Genomic DNA, 19,649 nt, shown 5'->3' with positions numbered 1-19,649 from the left:
AGTGGAAATATGATTCATCCAAACACTAATATTCGCTTCAGTGTAAATCTCACGTTTGTCGGCCGTTGGTTCAATTCGTTTCGTATACATAGGAGACTGAAATTACTTCATACATGAAATTACATATGATCCTGAAAAACCATAGTTCATAAAGCTGAAGACTAAATTATGCGTTTTTTCCAGGTAACGGAACTACTCTGGAACGAAAATGTGGTCTTGAGAGATGGCCTTGTCAGCCTTCAAGAAATCAACATCGACCCCATAAACAGTGCGTAGTTTTTGGCTCCGTTTTTTAACTGGCTTCTCAAAATTAAATTTTCTACTGAACAAATCTTTTTTAAATGAAAAATATTTTTAATGGAGAAAAGATTAACAGTAGGCAATGGGACATTTATGGAATCAGACACTCCGGATTTGTACTTGTTTTTCATTAATATTAAACATACTAACTTTGATAAGATGAACTGCAACATTTTTCACTTTCATCGTGTCAATAATTCGGGCTTATCAAGGAAATATATGAATTATAGTCAGTGATGACTGACTACAAATCTGATTGATACAGAGTTAGGGCAAGACTAATGTTTCTTTCTGTACACTGGAAATATATTGTGATACTTAGAAATAAATTTACCTACTATCACAGAAAACAAATGATAAATCATTTTTATCATAATGGGGTATTTGGGAACAAAAATTAATGCCAGAAAGGCAGCTCGTATACTTATCCGTTCGTAATTAGGTTAAAGCAAGACATTTAATTAATTCAAATTAATTTAAAAACCGGGAAAATATGAAGTTGAGTCGTTTTTTCACCAAGATGAGTTTTCACAGCACATTCAATGGAAAGCACTGCATTTACTTTATATTTTCGTTTCGTTCAACCAACCACAAACTTAGGAAAAAAAGTCATAGACATTGAATTATTTTTATTTACACATCAATACACTATACACTGTTTTCTTACACTATACACTGTTTTCTTACACTATACACTGTTTTCTTACACACTGTTTGTTTTCTAGCGCACACCGTCCGTGTTGCATGAGTCTTTGGTTATCAATTTCATGTCATCAGGCGTTTACAGCTTACGGCAAATGTGTCGTTGGTGATCGATTCGCTCTCTTCTCCGACCGTGTACAGTCTAAAGTAAAAATGGGTCTTTCGTAATCAATTTCATTGTCTTTGTTTGCTTACAGGCTTTCTAGAAGGGAACTTTCCTACTAATTTCCCTGTCCTCGCACGTGTATAGTCTACGCAAAGAATGGTCTATGATAATCAATTTCATTGTATTTGCTCTCTTACCGTTTAAATTAATTTTCCTTTTATTTTAGCGTACAGTCTACGGCAAAGAAGGGTTTTTGGTAATCCTGTCTTAACGTGCTTACATTATAGCTAGAAGGCAAGATTTAAATTAATTTATTTGTCTAAACACGTGTACAGTCTACGGCAAAAAGGATCTTTGGTAATCCTGTCTTAACGTGCTTACAATGTTACCAGAAGGGAACTCTGTAATTAATTTCGTTGTCTAAACACTTGTACAGTCTACGGCAAAAAAGGATCTTCAGTAGTCCTGTCTTAACGTGCTTACAATCTATCTAGGAGGGATCATTGTAATTAATTTCATTGTCTAAACACGTGTACAGTCTACGGCAAAGAAGGCGCTCGAGCGCGCGAGTTGCGGCAGGCCGTGCAGCACGTCATCGCTGATAACGAGGACCTGCGGTTGTCGGTCGGCCGCCTCTGGCTCGACGAAAACGCGCCCACCGCCGTACAAACGGCGGCTTTCACTGACGCTATCCTGGAGAACCATCGACTCCGAACCCAGACTCAAAAACTCAGGTATTAATCGTCCCAAATGTATTGATGGTCCCTCAGGTATTAATGGTCCCAAAGGGATTAATGGTCCCAAAAACTCAGGTATTAATGGTCTCAAAGGGATTAATGGTCCCAAAAACCAGGTATTAATGGTCCCAAAGGTATTATTGGATTAATGGTCCCAAAAACTCTGGTATTAATGGTCCTCAAATAAATGAGTGAACCTCTTCATGAGGCGATGCATTTAATTACTGTCCCTGTGGTTTTCGTATTTTTTTAGTCAACGCGTCCTTTTGATATTTCAAAATTAATATTAATGCTGCAAGTTTAATTAATATGAGTATGTAGTAGTAAAGTCAATATAATAGAAGTGTATATAAGAGAAGTCAATATTTGCATTGATGAGGTTCGCTCCCCCCAGGCACCTGGGAGCTCACGTGCCTGACCTCCAGAACTCCCTGGCTGAGCTCAGGCAGGAGAACGACGACCTCAAAATAGCTTACGCTGACTACAAGTACAGGAGGGTGGGTCAACTGGGGGGGGTCAACTGGGGGGGGGGGGTTGGGTTGGAGGATATGGGGTGAGTTATTCGAGTAAGGGAGACACTCAGAGAAATGAGTGAGAATTTATCCAAATAGCCATGCAGTTTGGACCGGTAAGATGGTGTGTCAAGGTTTCGTGCCGAAAGTGTGCTACTATTTGGACAATATCTTTCTTGCATTTTTTAGTGTTTGCGGGGAGAGTGAGCTCACGCAGAGTAGGCCATGTATACTTCTGCTGTGTGGTGAGTTTGGTGGTCTTAGGGTGGGTTGTGTGAGCTTCAATGGTGGATCGAGGGGTGGGTGGGTAATTAACTAGTGGGTTTGAATGGTGGATATGGTGAATGTGGGAAAGGGTGCAAATGCGTTTGAGTTTTACTGTTAGTTTGTGTGAAAAGAGAGGAGCGAAGGGCTGAGGTACTGCCGTTTAAAATATTTGTTGAAATTTAAATGTTCCAAAATTAATTTACGTGAAAAATCATCTCAACAACTAACAAAGAACTACATTCTCGCTACTAATGTTAACATTTCAATCTTTAAACTAATTTTCCATGTCGAATGCTTCTTTTTGCGCATTTTTTCATTTATGGAAAAAAGGCGCTATTGTGCTCGTCATGTCCGTCTGTTTGTCCGTCTGTCTGTCCGTCCGTGACCTTAAGTTTTCGTCGACGAGAAAATGCGCTCTCTGTCACTCACTGCAGTGAGTACCGAGTTACATTTTTGTAGATTATCTTTCAAGTTCGGGGTTTAACAAATCCGCAAGGATTAAATTATAAGTTAAATTTTTTAAAAGATTCATTAATTTTTTCTTGGTATTTCATCTTATGTTTTTTTTTTGCTAAATTTCGCTACGATGTTCGCATATGACCTGAAGGTGGCGCTGCCGCGGGAGCTGGAGGCCGTGTCGCGGGAGGTGGAAGGCCTCGTGCTGCAGGTCAACGATGCAAGTCTTAAGAGCAACCCTCCACCCAACCTCTACAACGCCAGGAACTACGTCACTTTCATGGGACAAGTGCGTTAAATTACATAATAAGATATATTATGGTAAATCTATTCTCTTTCATTAGGGTAATTAGTTATAGTATGGTAATTATTTTTATTATGGTAAATCCCTAGCCACCTTCATGGGACAAGTGCGTTATATTACATAAAAAAGATATATTATGGTAAATCTATTCTTTTTTTTATTTGGTAATTAGTTATAGTATGGTAATTCTTTTTATTATGGTAATCCCTTGTCACCTTCATGGGACAAGTGCGTTATAGAATAGAATAGAATAGAATAGAATAGAATAGAATAGAATAGAATAGAATAGAATAGAATAGAATAGAATAGAAAGAATGGAATGGAATGGAATGGAATGGAATAGAATAGAATAGAATAGAATAAAATAGAAGTGTCGGCGTTGAAGAAATAGGCCCATGGCCTGTTGCCGATTCTTGAACTTTTCGTGACTTGATTCACAAGGGATCCGGCCTTTGGAACCCGATCTTTCCATAACTGACGATTGATTGAGATAGCTGCTGGAGATATTATGGTAAGGATTAAAGAGATATTATGGTGAATCCTTTCTCTTTTTTATTTGGGTAATTAGGTATAGTATGGTTATTATTTTTATTATGGTAAATCCCTTGTCACCTTCATGGGACAAGTGCGTTATATTGCATAAAAAGATATGTTATGGTAAATCCCTTCTTTTTTATTATGGTAATTATTTTTATTGTGGTAAATCCCCTGTCACCTTTATGAGACGGATACGTTATGTATATCACATTCAATGAGATATTATGGTAAATCCCTTACTTTTCTACCTTGAAAAAAATTCTAAAAATTCATATATAATTTGGACAACATGTATGGAAAATCATGAGAGGAAGTGAAATACCTACACTTACTTCACTACCAAAAGATCTCTAACTCTATTAATACTGTTTTACTGTTTCGCTACTTTGAATAATTTCACTAATTCAATTTGGACCTTTAATAAATTCATTAAATCATTATTTCAGAGGGTTTAAAAAAAATTACCAGAGGATGTTAAAGAATTCTATAAATCTTCATTTTGAAGTTTCAATGAAAGTATGACAAGAAATGGACAATGTTTCAATATATTGACTGGAACTGTCGGTTAGTATGAAGATTCAATTAAAGTATGACAACAAATAAACAATATTGTGACTGGAAGTGTCGGATAAGGTGCTTGTACACGGGGACAGTACTGGCGGCTAGTAGATCAGAAAAATACCAAATGTCTGCCGCTTGGTGTCTATCCCGCAATTAAGTAAGCGACAAGTGCGACAAGTGCCGCCGTGCCGGTAACGACTAGATACCGACACGACGGCCCTTAAACTTGCCTCGTGTCTAAGCTTACTGGCGGGATAGACAACAAGCGGCAGACATTTGGCATTTTTCTGATCTACTAGCCGCCAGTGCTGTCCACGTGTACAAGCACCTTAACCGAGCGTGGCCGCTGCAGGTGCTAAAAAATCAATACATATTTTTTTTAAATTCAACGAAAGTATGACAAGACATGGGCAATATTTCGACAGGAAACAAATTAATAGAGCATGTTAAAGAAGGCAATAAATCGTTATTTTGAAAATTCAATGAAGGTATGACAGCAAATGAACTATATTTTGACTGGAAGTGTCGGTTATTATGAAGATTAAAAGAAAGTATGACAATAAATGAACAATATTTTGACTGAAAGTGTCGGTTATTATGAAGATTCAATGAAAGTATGACAAGAAATGGGCAATATTTTGCCTTGAAATAAATTAATAGAGGATATTAAAGAATTCAATACCTATTTATTATGAAGATTCAATGAAAGTATGACAGCAAATGAACTATATTTTGACTGGAAGTGTCGGTTATTATGAAGATTAAAAGAAAGTATGACAAGAAATGGACAATATTTTGACTGGAAACAAATTACTAGTGGATGTCAAAGAATTCAATGCCTATTTATTATGAAGATACAATGAAAGTATGACAAGAAATACACAATACTTGGACTGTAAGTGTCAGTAACCGAGCGTTTATGCTGCAGGTGCTGTCCTCGATGGCGTCGCTGCATCAGTTCGGCGAGGCGAGCGCCTTCGGGAAGCTGGACATCGCAGCCGACGTCTTCACAGAGATTGCGCCTAAAGCCTCCAGCATCCCGCCTGCGGTAGGAATACCATAGTGGAATAGTGGTAGTGGTAGGAATAGCATAGTGGGACATGGTCCCGGTACGAATAGCATAGCATCCCACCTGTGGTAAGAATAGCATAGTGGAACATGATTCAGGTACGAATAGCATAGTGGAACATGGTTCCGGGAAGAATAGCATAGTGGGACATGGTTCCGGTACGAATAGCATAGCATCCCACCTGTGGTAAGAATAGCATAGTAGAACATGGTTTTGGTACGGATAGCATAGTGGCATTCCACCTGTGGTAAGAAAAGCATAGTGAAAGCTGCCAGCGGTACGAATAGCATAGTGGAACATGGTTCCGGGAGGATTAGCATAGTGGAACATGGTTCCGGTACGAATAGCATAGTTGCATCCTGCCTGGGGTACGAATAGTATAGTGGCATCCCGCCTGCGGAGTATATTGCAACAAAGTTACAATATATTATATTGTATAACAATATTGCACGACAATATATTCTAAATAATATAATAAATAATAATACAAATATAATAATAATACAATATTATATGTCCATCGCAACAAGATGCAGTAAAGTTACAATTTATTATATTGTATAACAATATTGAATGACAAGATATTCTAAATAATAATAATATCCATCGCAGCAACATGAAGTTGCAGCAAAGTTACAATATGTTATATTATATAAATCTATTGAATGACAATTCATTCCAAATAATATAATAAATAATAATACAAACAAAATAATAATACAAATAAAATAATAATGCAAATAAAATAATAATACGAATAAAATAATAATACAATATAATACTTCCATCGCAACAAGATGAAGTGGCAGGAAAGTTACAATATATTGTATTGTATAAATCTATTAAATGACAATATATTCTAAATAATAATAATATCCATTGCCACAAGATCAAGTAGCAGTAAAGTAACGTCTGCTCCTGCAGGTCGAGCAAAAGCTGCGTCAGGGCCGAGCGAAATTCGAGGACCTGAAGCAAGCGCTCGCTATGAAGTGGAGTCAGGTGAGGGGGGTGAAGGGCTGGTCATGAAGGGGAGTGAAGGGCTGGTCATGAAGTGGAGTCAGGTGAAGGGGGTGAAGGGCTGGTCATGAAGGGGAGTCAGGTGAAGGGGGTGAAGGGCGGGTCATGAATGGGAGTCAGCATAGGGGTGTGAAGGGGTTATGAGAGGGCCGGCCCGATTAACACAAATCGTCTGCTTAACCAGTAATAAAATACCAATTTTAAGTTACAGTTGTTTATATGCAAAGTATTCATTATTCAATAGCAAAAAATAACATAATAATAAGAGTTTTGATCGAAAATAGAGTTATTTATGAACATTTTTTCGCACCCATGTCTATTAATACCGTCTTACCAATAGTCAAGTTCCAAACAGATAAATTTTTATTGCTAAACCGTTGTCAATACCGTTGTTATCACCTTAATGATTAGTTAATACCTTTATTATCACCTTAATGCTTAATCAATACCGTTGTTACCATCTTATTGCCTAGTCAATACCGTTGTTATCACCTTAATGGCTAGTCAATACCGTTGTTATCACCTTAATACTTAGTTAATACCTTTATTATCACCTTAATGCTTAATCAATACCGTTATCACCTTAATGGCTAGTCAATACCGTTGTTATCACCTTAATGCCTAGTCAATACCGTTGTTATCTCCTTAATGTTAATACCGTTGTTATCACCTCAATGCCTAGTCAATACCGCTGTTATCACCTTAATGCCTATTCAATACCGCTGTTATCACCCTAATGCTTAATCAATAACGTTGTTACCACCTTAGTGCCTAATCAACACCGTTGTTACCACCTTGATGACTAGTTAATACCGCTCTTATCACCCTAATGCTTAATCAATATCATTATTATCACCTTAATACTTAGTCAATACTGTTGTTATCACTGTATCCTGCTGTAGCTGAAGCTACTGAGCGAGCCTGAGAACCTGAAGGCAGTGGGCCGCGAGACCCTGACGAAGATGAACCGAGTGCTGGTGAACGTCGTCACTAAACTGAAGGACATCGCGCATACGGCGCTGCTCAAGCGCGGCCAAACTTCCGTGGACAAAACGGCCACGGCTTTGTCGGATAAACTTACTTCGCTGGACTCGCATTTCGCCAAGACTTGGACTCAGCTCGAGGTGAGTTACTTAAACTTGCTGTTTAAGTTACTTAAAGTTGGTGTTGAAGTTTGCATTTGGTGTATATTGATGCGAAATATTTTTAGTGAGTTATGTAGAATTTTGCACGCAGTTACGTTTGTAGTTGCTTTATGTTATTTTATATTTATATTAATTTATTTATTCTATGCAGATATTATGTACAAGTCGATGTTTCTGCTACTTAGTGCTAGTAAGGCCTTTTTTCTGGATGGAGTGTATAATTCTGCAAACAAATACTCCTGCAGTGGCTTTATATTTGATATTAATTGTATTTATTTTACTTCGCAATTTCTAAGAATGAATTTTGAATGGCTAGACAGTCATCTTTTTACGTATAAGAGTATATGTTTGTAAATTTGAGTAGAGTTCATAGTAAATGTTCATAATAAATACCTTTACTCTAGTTTAGGTAATCAATATTTAAATTTTCGTAAAGTTTACGTTTTAATTTACCTGTGTAGATGCCCGTCGTTTTTATTTTATTTTCATATTAATTTGAGTACTCTACTGGTGTTTCCTTTTTAATAAATTTTTCTGTTTCAAGAAAATCTTATAAATATTCTGAGCTTCTGTAGCATTACTCAAGCGCCGCCATTCTTCTTGCCCTTATAAACCGTCCAATGTATTTCGTTAATTTAAAACAACGCTATAATTTGGAAGTTGAATTAAATAAAATTATTTGGCGCACGATTTGAAAGTAAATCGTTCATTGATAACTTTTTTGTTTGAATCTAAATATTATTTTAGCATTCAAGTCTAAAATTCGCTCATTTCATAATGCTTGGGATCAGTAAACGCGATGAAATAATATTGTCATTTTCGATTGAGTCTTTTGAACAGTTCTACAAATTTCCTATTTTAATTAATCCTTCATCGTAATAGTACTCGTACATTTCTTTAAGCTAGAAATAATTCCACATGGATTACTAACCAAAAAACAAGCAGAACAGTCACATCTTAGAAGTTTACTAATTGCCTCGTTAAATTTCAGTGGAATGCACGCGTATAAAACAATCGAAATAAGAAACATTCAAATTCATAGAAGTGTTCTTATGGAAAGCTCCGCTAGCAGACTTAATCTACTCAGAAATGAGCTCAAACTTAATTTTTTGGTGACTTAAAAGTTTTTTTGTTTTCAAGAATAAACTAAAACGTAACTTAATTTCAGACTACTGACTACAATTTCATTGAAATTTTATTAGAGACGTAAAAGTTTGTCCACTTGTGTACGTTGAACTTTAATTAATACGGAACGCAGGCTTGTACAACTCACGAGGCTAGCCGCAGGAATATCAAATGAGAATGTAAAATTCTCATTAGGTGAACGTTAGGTCAATTTTCATTCTCTCCAACCGCTCCAAATTTATAGAAACTGTCTTAGTATCTTCATCAATGAATAAAATTTAACCAATTTAGGAATGCGATTAAAATTGAACGCGTATTTAAGGTTTAAGCTGAATTTCCGATAGAATTTATTATCAAAAAATTTTTCCCTTATGATCTTCATTGCCCACAATGCCCAGGCTTCTCTCAGAAAACTTAAGTCGTCATAGTGTCCAAATCTTGACAGATTTTTTTTATCCCAAGTACAAACAGAATGTAGGATTGATCCGCCCTTATGTCATGTAAAACAGGGTACGGATGGTCCACACATAACATATAACATATTGATCTCGGTGCTGAAGTGTAGGCCTGATGTGGCCTGTCGCCGATTCTTTTCCTTTTCGTGCCTTGTTCACAGAAGATCTAATATCGTTTCATTTGACCGGATATTTTCATGACTGACGATAGTTTCAAGTAGCTACTAGATTTACACCGGGTTCGATATGGTGCTAGGCATTTCAAATCTGAACATATATTTTTCCATAGCTTTATCTAGCCTGTTCTTGAACGCGTTCATACTTGGAGCTCCAACGATGTCATCGGGGAGGCTGTTCCACATGTCGGTGATTCGAAGCGAAAAGAAATGTTGTCGCGTGGAGAATTTGCAGCGCAGTTTTTTTAGTTTATAGCCGTGGCCCCTGGTGTTGGTTCTTGTTTCAAATTCTAGTAATCCTTCAGGGACCTTGTATAGACCATGAGTATACTTGTATACTTCAATGAGGTCCCCACGCAGACGTCGATAACTGAGGCTTGGAAGCTTCATAATCTTCAATCTTTCTTCATAGGACTTGCCCTTCAAGCCTGGAATTATCCTTGTTGCACGTCTTTGAATATTCTCCAGTAAATTTCTGTCCTTTTCAAATCTCGGTGACCACACAACGTTTCCAAACTCTAGATTCGGGCGCACGACAGCAACAAACAACTGCTTCATCGCTTCTGCATAGGAACTCGTATGAACGTCTGATTAGTCCAAGAAGTTTGTTGGATGTGTTAGCTTGCGTTTCAACATGCTTAGAAAATTTCAGCTCCTTGTCCACATAAACTTCGAGATCTTTTTCCACACTAGACTTTTCAATCATTACTCTCTCGTTGCAACCATGTCTTCTCATACTGTAATCTTGCTGTTCATTGTTCTTCCCGAGGTGAAGTACTTTACACTTGTCAGCATTAAACCGCAGCTGCCACGTATCAGCCCAGTTAACTAAGCTGTCAAAATCATCTTGTAATTGCGCTTTATTTGACGCATCCTTCACTGTATTATAAACTTTTGTGTCGTCGGCATACATGGAGCACACGCTGGAGACTGCTTCTGGCAAATCGATTATAAAAGCAACGAACAAAATCGGCCCAAGAACGCTTCCTTGTGGAACGCCACTGCGCACTGACGCCCAGTCTGACACGGTTCCGTTAATACTGACACGTTGTCGTCTACCTACTAGAAAATCTCTGATCCATTGGAGTACGTTTCCCTCAATTCCCAAAGACTTCACTTTACGTAACAGCCGCTCATGTGGAACACTGTCAAATGCTTTGGCAAAATCGAGGTACAATGCATCCACTGGCTCCCTTTCGTCCACCAGGCGAGTCCAATCGTTCAACGTAGATAATAAGTTAGTGGTGCAGGATCTACCGGCGATAAAACCATGTTGACAATCTGATACGAGATGGTGAGTAGTCAAGTGATCGATAATCCTAATCCTCACAACAGATTCCATTAGCTTACAAACAACACTTGTCAGACTGACAGGGCGATAGTTGCCGGGGCTGCTTTTGTCACCTTTTTTGAACAATGGTGTTACTTGAGCTTCTTTCCAGTCGGACGGCAAAGTTCCTTCGTTCAAGGTTTTTTGAAAGAGTACTGTCAATGGTCCGGCCAGAACGGTTGCTAATTATTTGAGCAATCTTGGATGGAAGCCGTCTGGTTCACATGACTTGTTGGGATTAAGAGCTACCAGGCGCTTGAGAACCTCTTCTTCGTGTATTTCAAAACATATTAACTTCGAGCCGACTGGGCGCTCGATCCTCAATATCTGGAATACTGTTCAAGTCCTCATCTGTGAACACACTGCTGAAGAAATGATTAAGAAAGTTAGCCTTGCCCTCATCAGAGGAGATCTTTCGTTGGCCTACTTTCAAATCAGATATACCGTCCTTTGACTTACACTTAGAACTAGCGTACAAAAAGAAGGCTTTCGGATTGTTTTTGCATTTTTAGCAATATTTTTCTCACACATTCACACGGGAAAAAGTGCATCGTCATTTAGACAAAGTCTCATTGATTTCTCTGAGTGTTTTGCTTGTCACAGCTTGCGCATACAAACTCCTGAATAACACGTTCTTTTTGAACGTATATTTAAAACGTATAGACTCCTGAATAACACGTTCTTCTTGCAGACAAGCGCGGCTCGCAAGATTTATCGTAATCGCTACGGCTATTGTGAGTCGTTGCCGATGTGTGAATTTTTTACACATTTTCCATCACTTATTCAACCCGTTTTGAATTTATATTTAATATTTTTTATTTCGAGCGCATCTCTCCAATCTTGGGTGAAATTTTGACGAGGTGTTGTATTTTTTTCAATCCCGATTTTTTCTCCCACTGTTTATGATATGTCGGCATAACATTTTTTTATGCTTATCCCTAAATAAAATTCCAAATTGATAATCAATGTCGAAAAGGAAATGGAAGTCCATTTTTTTCTGTCGATCCAATCGTCTCAAAAAATGCCATAAGGAATTTGATTGTTTTTTCAAAAAGTAAGCTGCTGTTTTTGCATGCGATTACAACGGCTTTATTTTATTGCAAAACGGCAACGGCAAAGGCAAAGTTTTATTGCCGCTTTTCTCCCAACATTGTAAAAACTAACAATCCAACGACTTGAATTTATTCCTTTATTTGAAATATCTTTATTTTATTTTCATTGCGTAGTATTCATATCGACGCCAAGCTAATTATTTTCTTAGATCTGAAAAATCATTTACTAATAGACAATAATTGTTTAAGATAATGTTTATTTTCCACAGGACGAAATCGATCTGACCGCCATCGACGCAAGTCTGGCCGAGGAGATGATGGCGGACGATGTAGAAATTACGGTGGATGAAAATGCAGTGGATGGAAGTGCGGTGGATGAAGTGTCGGTGATTGCCGTGGATGAAAAAGATTCAGCCAATGCCACGGAGGCCGCCCATGTGGATGATACTCAGTCCGGAAATATGGATGTGGATCAGAGAACTGTTTCCGTAAATGCAAAGCACGGGAAAGGAGAAGAACAGAAAAAGAAAAAGGATGAAAAAAATCGCGAAAGTATCAGCAAAAAAGAGCATAAGGAAACTGTGAAAAAAGTACATAAAACAGATAAAATCGAAGAGAAAAAAGGAAATAGTGAGAAGAAATTAGACAAATCAGGCAAAGAAGACGGCAAGAATCGACCTGCTGAGCGCAAAAAGTCTAAAGAAAAAATAGGAAAAGCAGAAAAGAATCGGAAGTCTGAAGATAAAAACAGCCAAAAAGATCTCAAGGGAAAACAAAAAGAAACCAAGAAATCAGTGGGGAAAAAATCAAGCGCGAAACCTGTTCCGGAAAGCAAATATTTCAAAGGCCATTACAACAAGAATAAGACTGCAAGCAAGCGTCACCCATCGAAAAATCGCTTGAAGAACAAACGAAGAAGTAAAAATGACGAAGACGATGATGACGATGATGAAGAAGACGATGATGAAGAAGACGACGATGATGATGATGATGAAAAATCATTCAAGAAGAAGCCTAGCAGCCTTGTACGTCACTGGGAGCGTCCGTCTAAGCGTCATCTTCGAAATGAATCAAATTCGTCGAAACAATTCATCCGTCGCAAGGGTGAGGTTGGGGGTGAGAACCCCACAGGGTTGAACATGCGGGGTTTGGCGAGTGGGAAAGAGGGATTAAAGGGTGGAAAAGAGGGATCGCTTGGAGAGAAATCGGGATCAGTGAGTGAGGGGAAAAAATTGGTGAGCGAGAAAGAGAGATCTAGAAACGAAAAAGATGCATTGGGGAGTGCAAAAAGGGGAACAGTGAAAGGAATAGAGGGATCGGTGAAGGGAAAAGAGGGATCAGTTAAAGGAAAAGAGAAATCGGTGAAAGAAAAAGAGGGATCATTGAAAGGAATAGAGATATCGGCAATCAGTAATGATGTATCACTGCCTGAGAAAGAAGATAAGAATGACTGGAGATCGTTGAGGTCACAAGAAAGGTCCAAACGGCGGCTCGAGAGTGGCAAGTCTGACTGGCTTTTCGACCGGGCCAAAGACCGAAACGAGAAGCGGCTTGCGGACCAGCGGTCCGACTGGCATTTCGATAGGGCGAGTCTTAGGAAACGTTTACGGGACGCACAAAAACTACTTAAGCGTAAACAACAGGAAAAACGTAAACTTAAAACAGGGTTCAATGACACTTGGCGTACGTTAAAACGGTCTGCTCATCGACGTGATGATGACGATGATGATGATGACGATGATGATGATGATGACTATGATTATTATGGACGGAATTCAAAATTTGTGAAGCGGCATAACGTGGCCCACACAATCGGCCGCAGGGCAGCATGGAAGAGCAGATGATTAGCATTATAGTCCAGTTTGCGTTCTCGCCATCCGCACTAATTCAAAAATTAGATCAGTACTCGCTGCAGTGAGTGACAGAGAGCGCATTTTTACACGTCCGTCCGTCCGTCACGGACGGACGGACGGACATGACGAGCACAATAGCGTCTTTTTTCATAAATGGGAAAATGCGCTCAAAATTATCATTGTGACTGAATCAAGGAATCAAATTTAATCGATTTAGAGTTACAATTAAACTCCAACATATTTAAAGTTTCAAACTCGTACGCCGGTTCTGACTTATAAGTTCTACCGTACCGTATATTTATGAGTTTGTCTTTTGGCTGGTAGATTAAATCTACCTTCAGTATTGCGTTTATTATTTATAGTGAATTGAACATAATTACTTGCATTCACACGATTTGAAGGAGTTTGACATGTCTTAACTATTAATTAGACTGTGTTTAATGATGGTGCGTGAATCAGCGTTGTAATGTGTCTTAGAAACATGAATGAGAGACTATATTTTGTGATTGGATGATACCAGTTTTAGTTATTTTAGGTATTGATCTGAACGTGTTTGAATTATAAACGCTCACCGTGCATGATTGTTTTGATTAATTGACTCATTACTCGTGCTTCTAGTGCGTCATAGAGTAATTGACTTAATTACCAGCCTTCTATCATCATTGAACTTCAGTCGACAAACAAATGTCGGTTTTTATTAGCATCTATCATTCTACTGAGTTGAATTTTATTCATCAGCCTTGACTAATTTATTCATGGTTTTAGGTTATAAATATCTTCTATATATATGTGTCTATGTTCACAGTGCAGTATACACTATTTCATCTAACGCGCGTCATGCAAGTATTAATGCTTAGCGTAATCCTAAACTATCCTAGGAGACGCGTCTCACAGACCACTAAAAATAATTCGGGCATTTTATTTAAATTATGACGACGTATATTCATCAGCAAATATCAGTATCTGTTCACTTTTTCACTGTGAATTCCTAAATAACTTTAAAAAGTTATTTAAAAAAGTTATTCCATCAGAATAAAAGTTAAAAGAATTCCTTGTCAGCCGCCAAATGGAGTATCACAACGAATAAAACTCAAATTTATTTCATTACGTTGTAATGATATTAAATCATGAATGATATTAAATTAAATAATGGCGGTTGGTTGCACTCCAATTAATTCAGCCAGATTCTTTGAAAGAAAGTATACCACAAAAAATTCGATGTTATCTTATCTGGAAAGAATATTTATGAGGTTATTGGGCTTCTATAATGATTCTAAAGATTCATTTCATTGAAGCGAAATATATTGACAGAAACATTCAACATTTTACCGCATCAAAATTTAGTTCAAAAAGAGCCATTGGAAACTAAACAACAGGTAAATCGCGCATACAATCACAACAAAATTAACTGGAATTATTTTTTAATATGAATATTGACTCAACTTTAAACCCGTGTTAGATACATGAATTTACATGATTTCTTCATAGCTTGAATCTTAAATCAGCTAATATTTTAACAGGAAAAGAAAAAACCTCGAAATTTCATAATGTCATCATTGAAAAGTTTTGTCAATTCAACAACATCTAGGATTTTCAAATTCACGGGGGAGATGAACTCCGAAATGTTTTCAATAAATAGATGGTGGATTTTTTTTTAGCATTTTTTTGTTTTTCAGTTCTATGTTGTAACATTATACATGACTAAGTTATAATTGTACAAGCGTGAAGTTCAAATGACCGTATAAACATTGTTAATTTAACAAATGCAGGAAAGAATACGAATTAAAGATTGAACTCTTCTCAAGGAAGCTCGATCGCTTCAACAAAGCTATTTTTGATTATTGATGTCTAAATGAAGCAGAAATGGATAGTTGAAGCAGATGTCTGAACGGAGCAATCATGGACATTGGTAACGCTTTTGATACGAATGCTATTATAGGTCTGCCTTATGTATATCTGCATTCTGTATAGTAACATTTAAAATACACTGCTCTGTTTATGCGTCGTGGCTGCGCACGTCTCATGTCAACCACATTGTCGCAATTTTAGTATCTTAGTTGAAATGCATCGGGGCGCCTATACGAGAATACGGCAACATCTGGACTGTCTTTGGCTAAGCGTATTATCTGAATACCTTGGATACCCGTATTATAATATATCTCGTCCGTGGCAGTGACTGTCTATATTTCTACGTCTATTAAACATATATCGAAAGTTGAAGCAAATCGTCTAAACCCAATTACGTCACAGCTACGAAAATAACCTTTTTGGCTTCACATTTTTACCAACGTATATCGCGGGCAACTAAATTTTTAATTATTATCAATGTATACCACAGTATTTAGTACATCACTTGAGAGGGATCTTAAGTGTTATAACTTTCACCCAGCAGCAGACGCGCTTCATAGATTTTACATGAAGATTATTAATTATGTTGACATTGGTTGTTATTAAGGAATGATTGACATTGCGAGGCATTTTATGATGTATTATTAACGCTGTATTTCCTTGGTATAATGAAAACCAAAAACAAAAACTACATAATTCGTGACGAAAGAACTGAGCTTCTAATTTTAAAGTATTTTTTTTTACCGGTCTCGTGCATCCTGAATATACAACGCGGTCTTAAGGTGAAGTCCGGAGTGTGTTTCAAACACCTATTTAATTATGCCACGGCCATTTCTGCGGTAAATACTTCGACCAAATTCGTACTAATTGATTTTTTCTCTTCAAAAAATGACTCTGTGACCAGGTCTATACAGGATTATAGATCAGAGTCACTCGTTTTGGTTTTTAATGAAAACCTTTATTATAGGAAACCGAAAGGAGAACTGAAAACGAAAATTACCTCGGAATTGTTGAACGTTGTTATAAATACGAATATTGTTCGATATCATTGCTTTAGCTTTAACAATCTCTATCTTGAACTGTTTATGGGGTCGAAGAATGATAAACTTACTAGCACATTATAATTAGTTTCACTAATTCGTCGGGATGTTCCTTTCGTTTTGTGTTTGTAATAAGCTTGTACATCGTAGTTGTGTGTTATTATAGATAGATGTTGATTTTACTGCTTAATATAGTCTTTAGCATTATAAATACGCCAGTGAATGTGAATTAATAAACACTAAATGTCTTTCTCACTGTGGCTTGACTTTCCTCCTGATAGTTGCTGACCGTTCGCTTCTAGTTTCAAACCGCTTAGACCTTTTTTTCCTTTTTTTTCATAGCTTTTTTCTCTATTCACTCAGTAGAGATGTTTTTCCTTCGAGTATTTCCCCACATTTTCCGTACGTGACGTTGATAAACCTGCGGGTGACCTACCATTGATAATTTATACTGAACCTTTTACGGTCGCGTTGAAGTAGATTCATATATGTGACGGTTCTTCACATTAATGTCTATCTCATAGTATCAGAAAATGTATGCATATCATTCATTTGAATATTGTGCATGTATTTATGGAGACATCGCGTAGACATGTTACACCAGCGCTATCTTCCTTCCGCCCTTCAAATAGAGAAGAATGTTGGCAACCTCCATGCCCGAACTCTGTCATTGTTTGGCATGAAAATTTATCCCAGTTCGTGTAACGCCGGGTTTTAAATTTGAGCCTTTCATTTGGGAGACGCATGCTGGAGGCCAGCTTTGCTGAATTTCACACGTAGTTCATATTCCTGTCCGTGGGTATATATATGACACATGAAAAGAAAAAACACTCGAAACAGATTAGTACAATAATGCTTATCTGTATGAATTATTTCAGATTTGAGCTACTCGCTGTAAAATTATCTCATTCATTACTACTTTTCTGAAAGGGTTGTATAATAACGCCAAACGCTCTGAGCCTGATTAGACTTCAATATCCTGATTAACCCCATACAACCTCCCTGGAATCCATTACACAATTATATATCCCGTCTACGTCGTCAGAATTTGAGAAAAGTTCATTCACTTTTCGTCAAATCAATTGTGCTCAAAAAATTGTTGTCCATTAATTTGTCATTCGACTAAATTCTCAGCCGAACAGCACAGAGGACTTGCTTATGATCATTTTATCAACTGTCCTGTTGAATATGATTTGCTTATGATCATTTAATCAACTATCCTGCTGAATAGGACTTAATTATGCTTATTTTTATCAACTATCCTGCTGAATAGGACTTGCTTATGATCATTTTATCAACTATCCTGCTGAATAGGACTTGCATATGATCATTTTATCAACATCCCTGCTAAATAGGACTTGCATATTATCATTTTATCAACTATCCTGCTGAATAGGACTTACATATGATCATTTTATCAACTATCCTGCTGAATAGGACTTGCGTATGTTTTTTTATTCGTGGGGATTGTAACTCGCGTGAAAAGAGCCTGAAGAAGCTGACACGTGGCGTTTGATTGGCAACAAATTGGTCCAACTTAAAATTTAAATCGAATCAAAAAATGAAACAACTTTCGACAATTCATGAATCTCATCGAAAGATGTTTATTTTCGAACATAATCGCATGGATATTTCTTATATATTTCCAGTCATCTATCATAATGAAATAAAAATTAGTCATGAGGTGCTTCATATTTTAATCGTATTTAATTTTCTTCGACTACAACTCACAGTCCAACTTAATTATCAAACGTATAATGTTAATTAATAACAAAGTACGACATAAAGTTCATTTTTCTTCCACAGATCTCTGAGAAGACGACGGAGAGAAAAGCGTCGCCTCAACTCCAATATTTTCGAAATTTTTATTTAAATTCTGCAGTGTCGATATATTATCATTTATTACAAGTGAATAAATTTCATTATTGTCTGAATGCTGATCTTTGGAGTGTGTTTGGGAACAATATTATTTTGGTGTTTATAATCAAGTTTTCAAGAGTTATAGTTAGTCAGGTTTGACGCATTAATGCCTAACTTGTTAATTTCGTGCACACGTTTCCTGGATTTAGACTCAAAGGACTGCAAATTACATTATTCAACTTGAACAGTAAATCCCATTAAAAAAATGTTGGGTGCCAGAAAGTATGAATATGTGATAAAAATTTAGCTATCTGTCTCAAAAGTTGAGTAACTAGTGTGAAGTTTTATTAAATGTGGTGAAGAATTAGTGAATAACCGTAAGCTATCTTTATGTCACAATAATAATGTAAAATATGTCTCGTGTAATTGCGGCTCGTGGAAAAAAATAGCAAAAATGTATAAAAAAAAACAATAACCAACATTTAGGTACAGTCTAGTAAATATAATTTATAATATTAAGCACTCTACTCATCATTGAATGATAAAATATTATCAACTATTAATGAAATAATATTCCATTAAGTCATGTGTTTCTTATCACCCAAAGTTCGCGCAGCTTAAGAACCCGCAACATATAAATTACGTAAGCAACAAGCTACTCATTTGTTATCTGAATGACAGCTTGATCAGGGTCATAGATTTGTCAATTAATTAGGACTCTTAACATGGAATTGCGATTTAGCAGATTCTATAATCAACAGTGCTAAGGTGATTCACGAGTTTATGACACACTTTTTTTATAATGATTCCGGCTATCTTCAAAATTTGTAGATATATTCACACGTATGAACTGTAACAATATAAATGATAAGCATGATAGCTATGATACAAATGAATTCAATGCAAGTCTAATGAGTCTGAATACCCGCATAGCAAAAAAAATGCGGAGTAAAAAGCGGGAAATTTTCAAATTTATTTTGGTCATTTTGTGTGCAGAAATATTGTAGTCCCTGTCCAAATGGATAATTTTTTATGGAGAGTTTTCTTCGAATACATGTCTTTACTTTCAATTGCAATAGAATCCATCATCATTCCAAAATAATGCCTTTTTATATCATTATCGTGCGTCCAAATCATCTTTAGCACCATATATCAAACTAAACTTGCGATCGAGGGATTTCATGTGAAGGATTCAGA

The 19,649-nt window shown here is 36.9% G+C and overlaps 1 protein-coding gene across 12 annotated transcripts in view; it reads left to right on the top strand.

Annotated features, from left to right (window-relative positions):
• Positions 1-18,943, top strand: part of LOC108679369 (intracellular protein transport protein USO1) — a 43,218-nt gene extending 24,275 nt beyond the window's left edge. For 10 of the 12 annotated variants that reach the window (XM_018167983.2, XM_018167982.2, XM_047881559.1 and 7 more), the window contains 8 exons: positions 184-268; positions 1,647-1,842; positions 2,240-2,342; positions 3,232-3,369; positions 5,411-5,530; positions 6,476-6,550; positions 7,471-7,692; positions 12,121-13,783. In XM_018167983.2, the coding sequence (XP_018023472.1) occupies positions 184-268; positions 1,647-1,842; positions 2,240-2,342; positions 3,232-3,369; positions 5,411-5,530; positions 6,476-6,550; positions 7,471-7,692; positions 12,121-13,695 (2,514 nt within the window). In that variant the 3' untranslated portion in view covers positions 13,696-13,783. Of the gene's footprint in view, positions 1-183; positions 269-1,646; positions 1,843-2,239; positions 2,343-3,231; positions 3,370-5,410; positions 5,531-6,475; positions 6,551-7,470; positions 7,693-11,490; positions 11,534-12,120; positions 13,784-18,398 lie in introns of those variants that run through there. The other 2 variants (XM_047881560.1, XM_047881561.1) reach the window with 2 other exon arrangements.
• The last annotated feature ends 706 nt before the right edge of the window (positions 18,944-19,649 follow it).

Source organism: Hyalella azteca, unplaced genomic scaffold (genome assembly GCF_000764305.2).
Source record: "Hyalella azteca isolate HAZT.00-mixed unplaced genomic scaffold, Hazt_2.0.2 contig8310, whole genome shotgun sequence".
Classification (NCBI taxonomy): domain Eukaryota; kingdom Metazoa; phylum Arthropoda; class Malacostraca; order Amphipoda; family Hyalellidae; genus Hyalella; species Hyalella azteca.
This window is presented reverse-complemented; position numbering and strand designations above follow the sequence as displayed.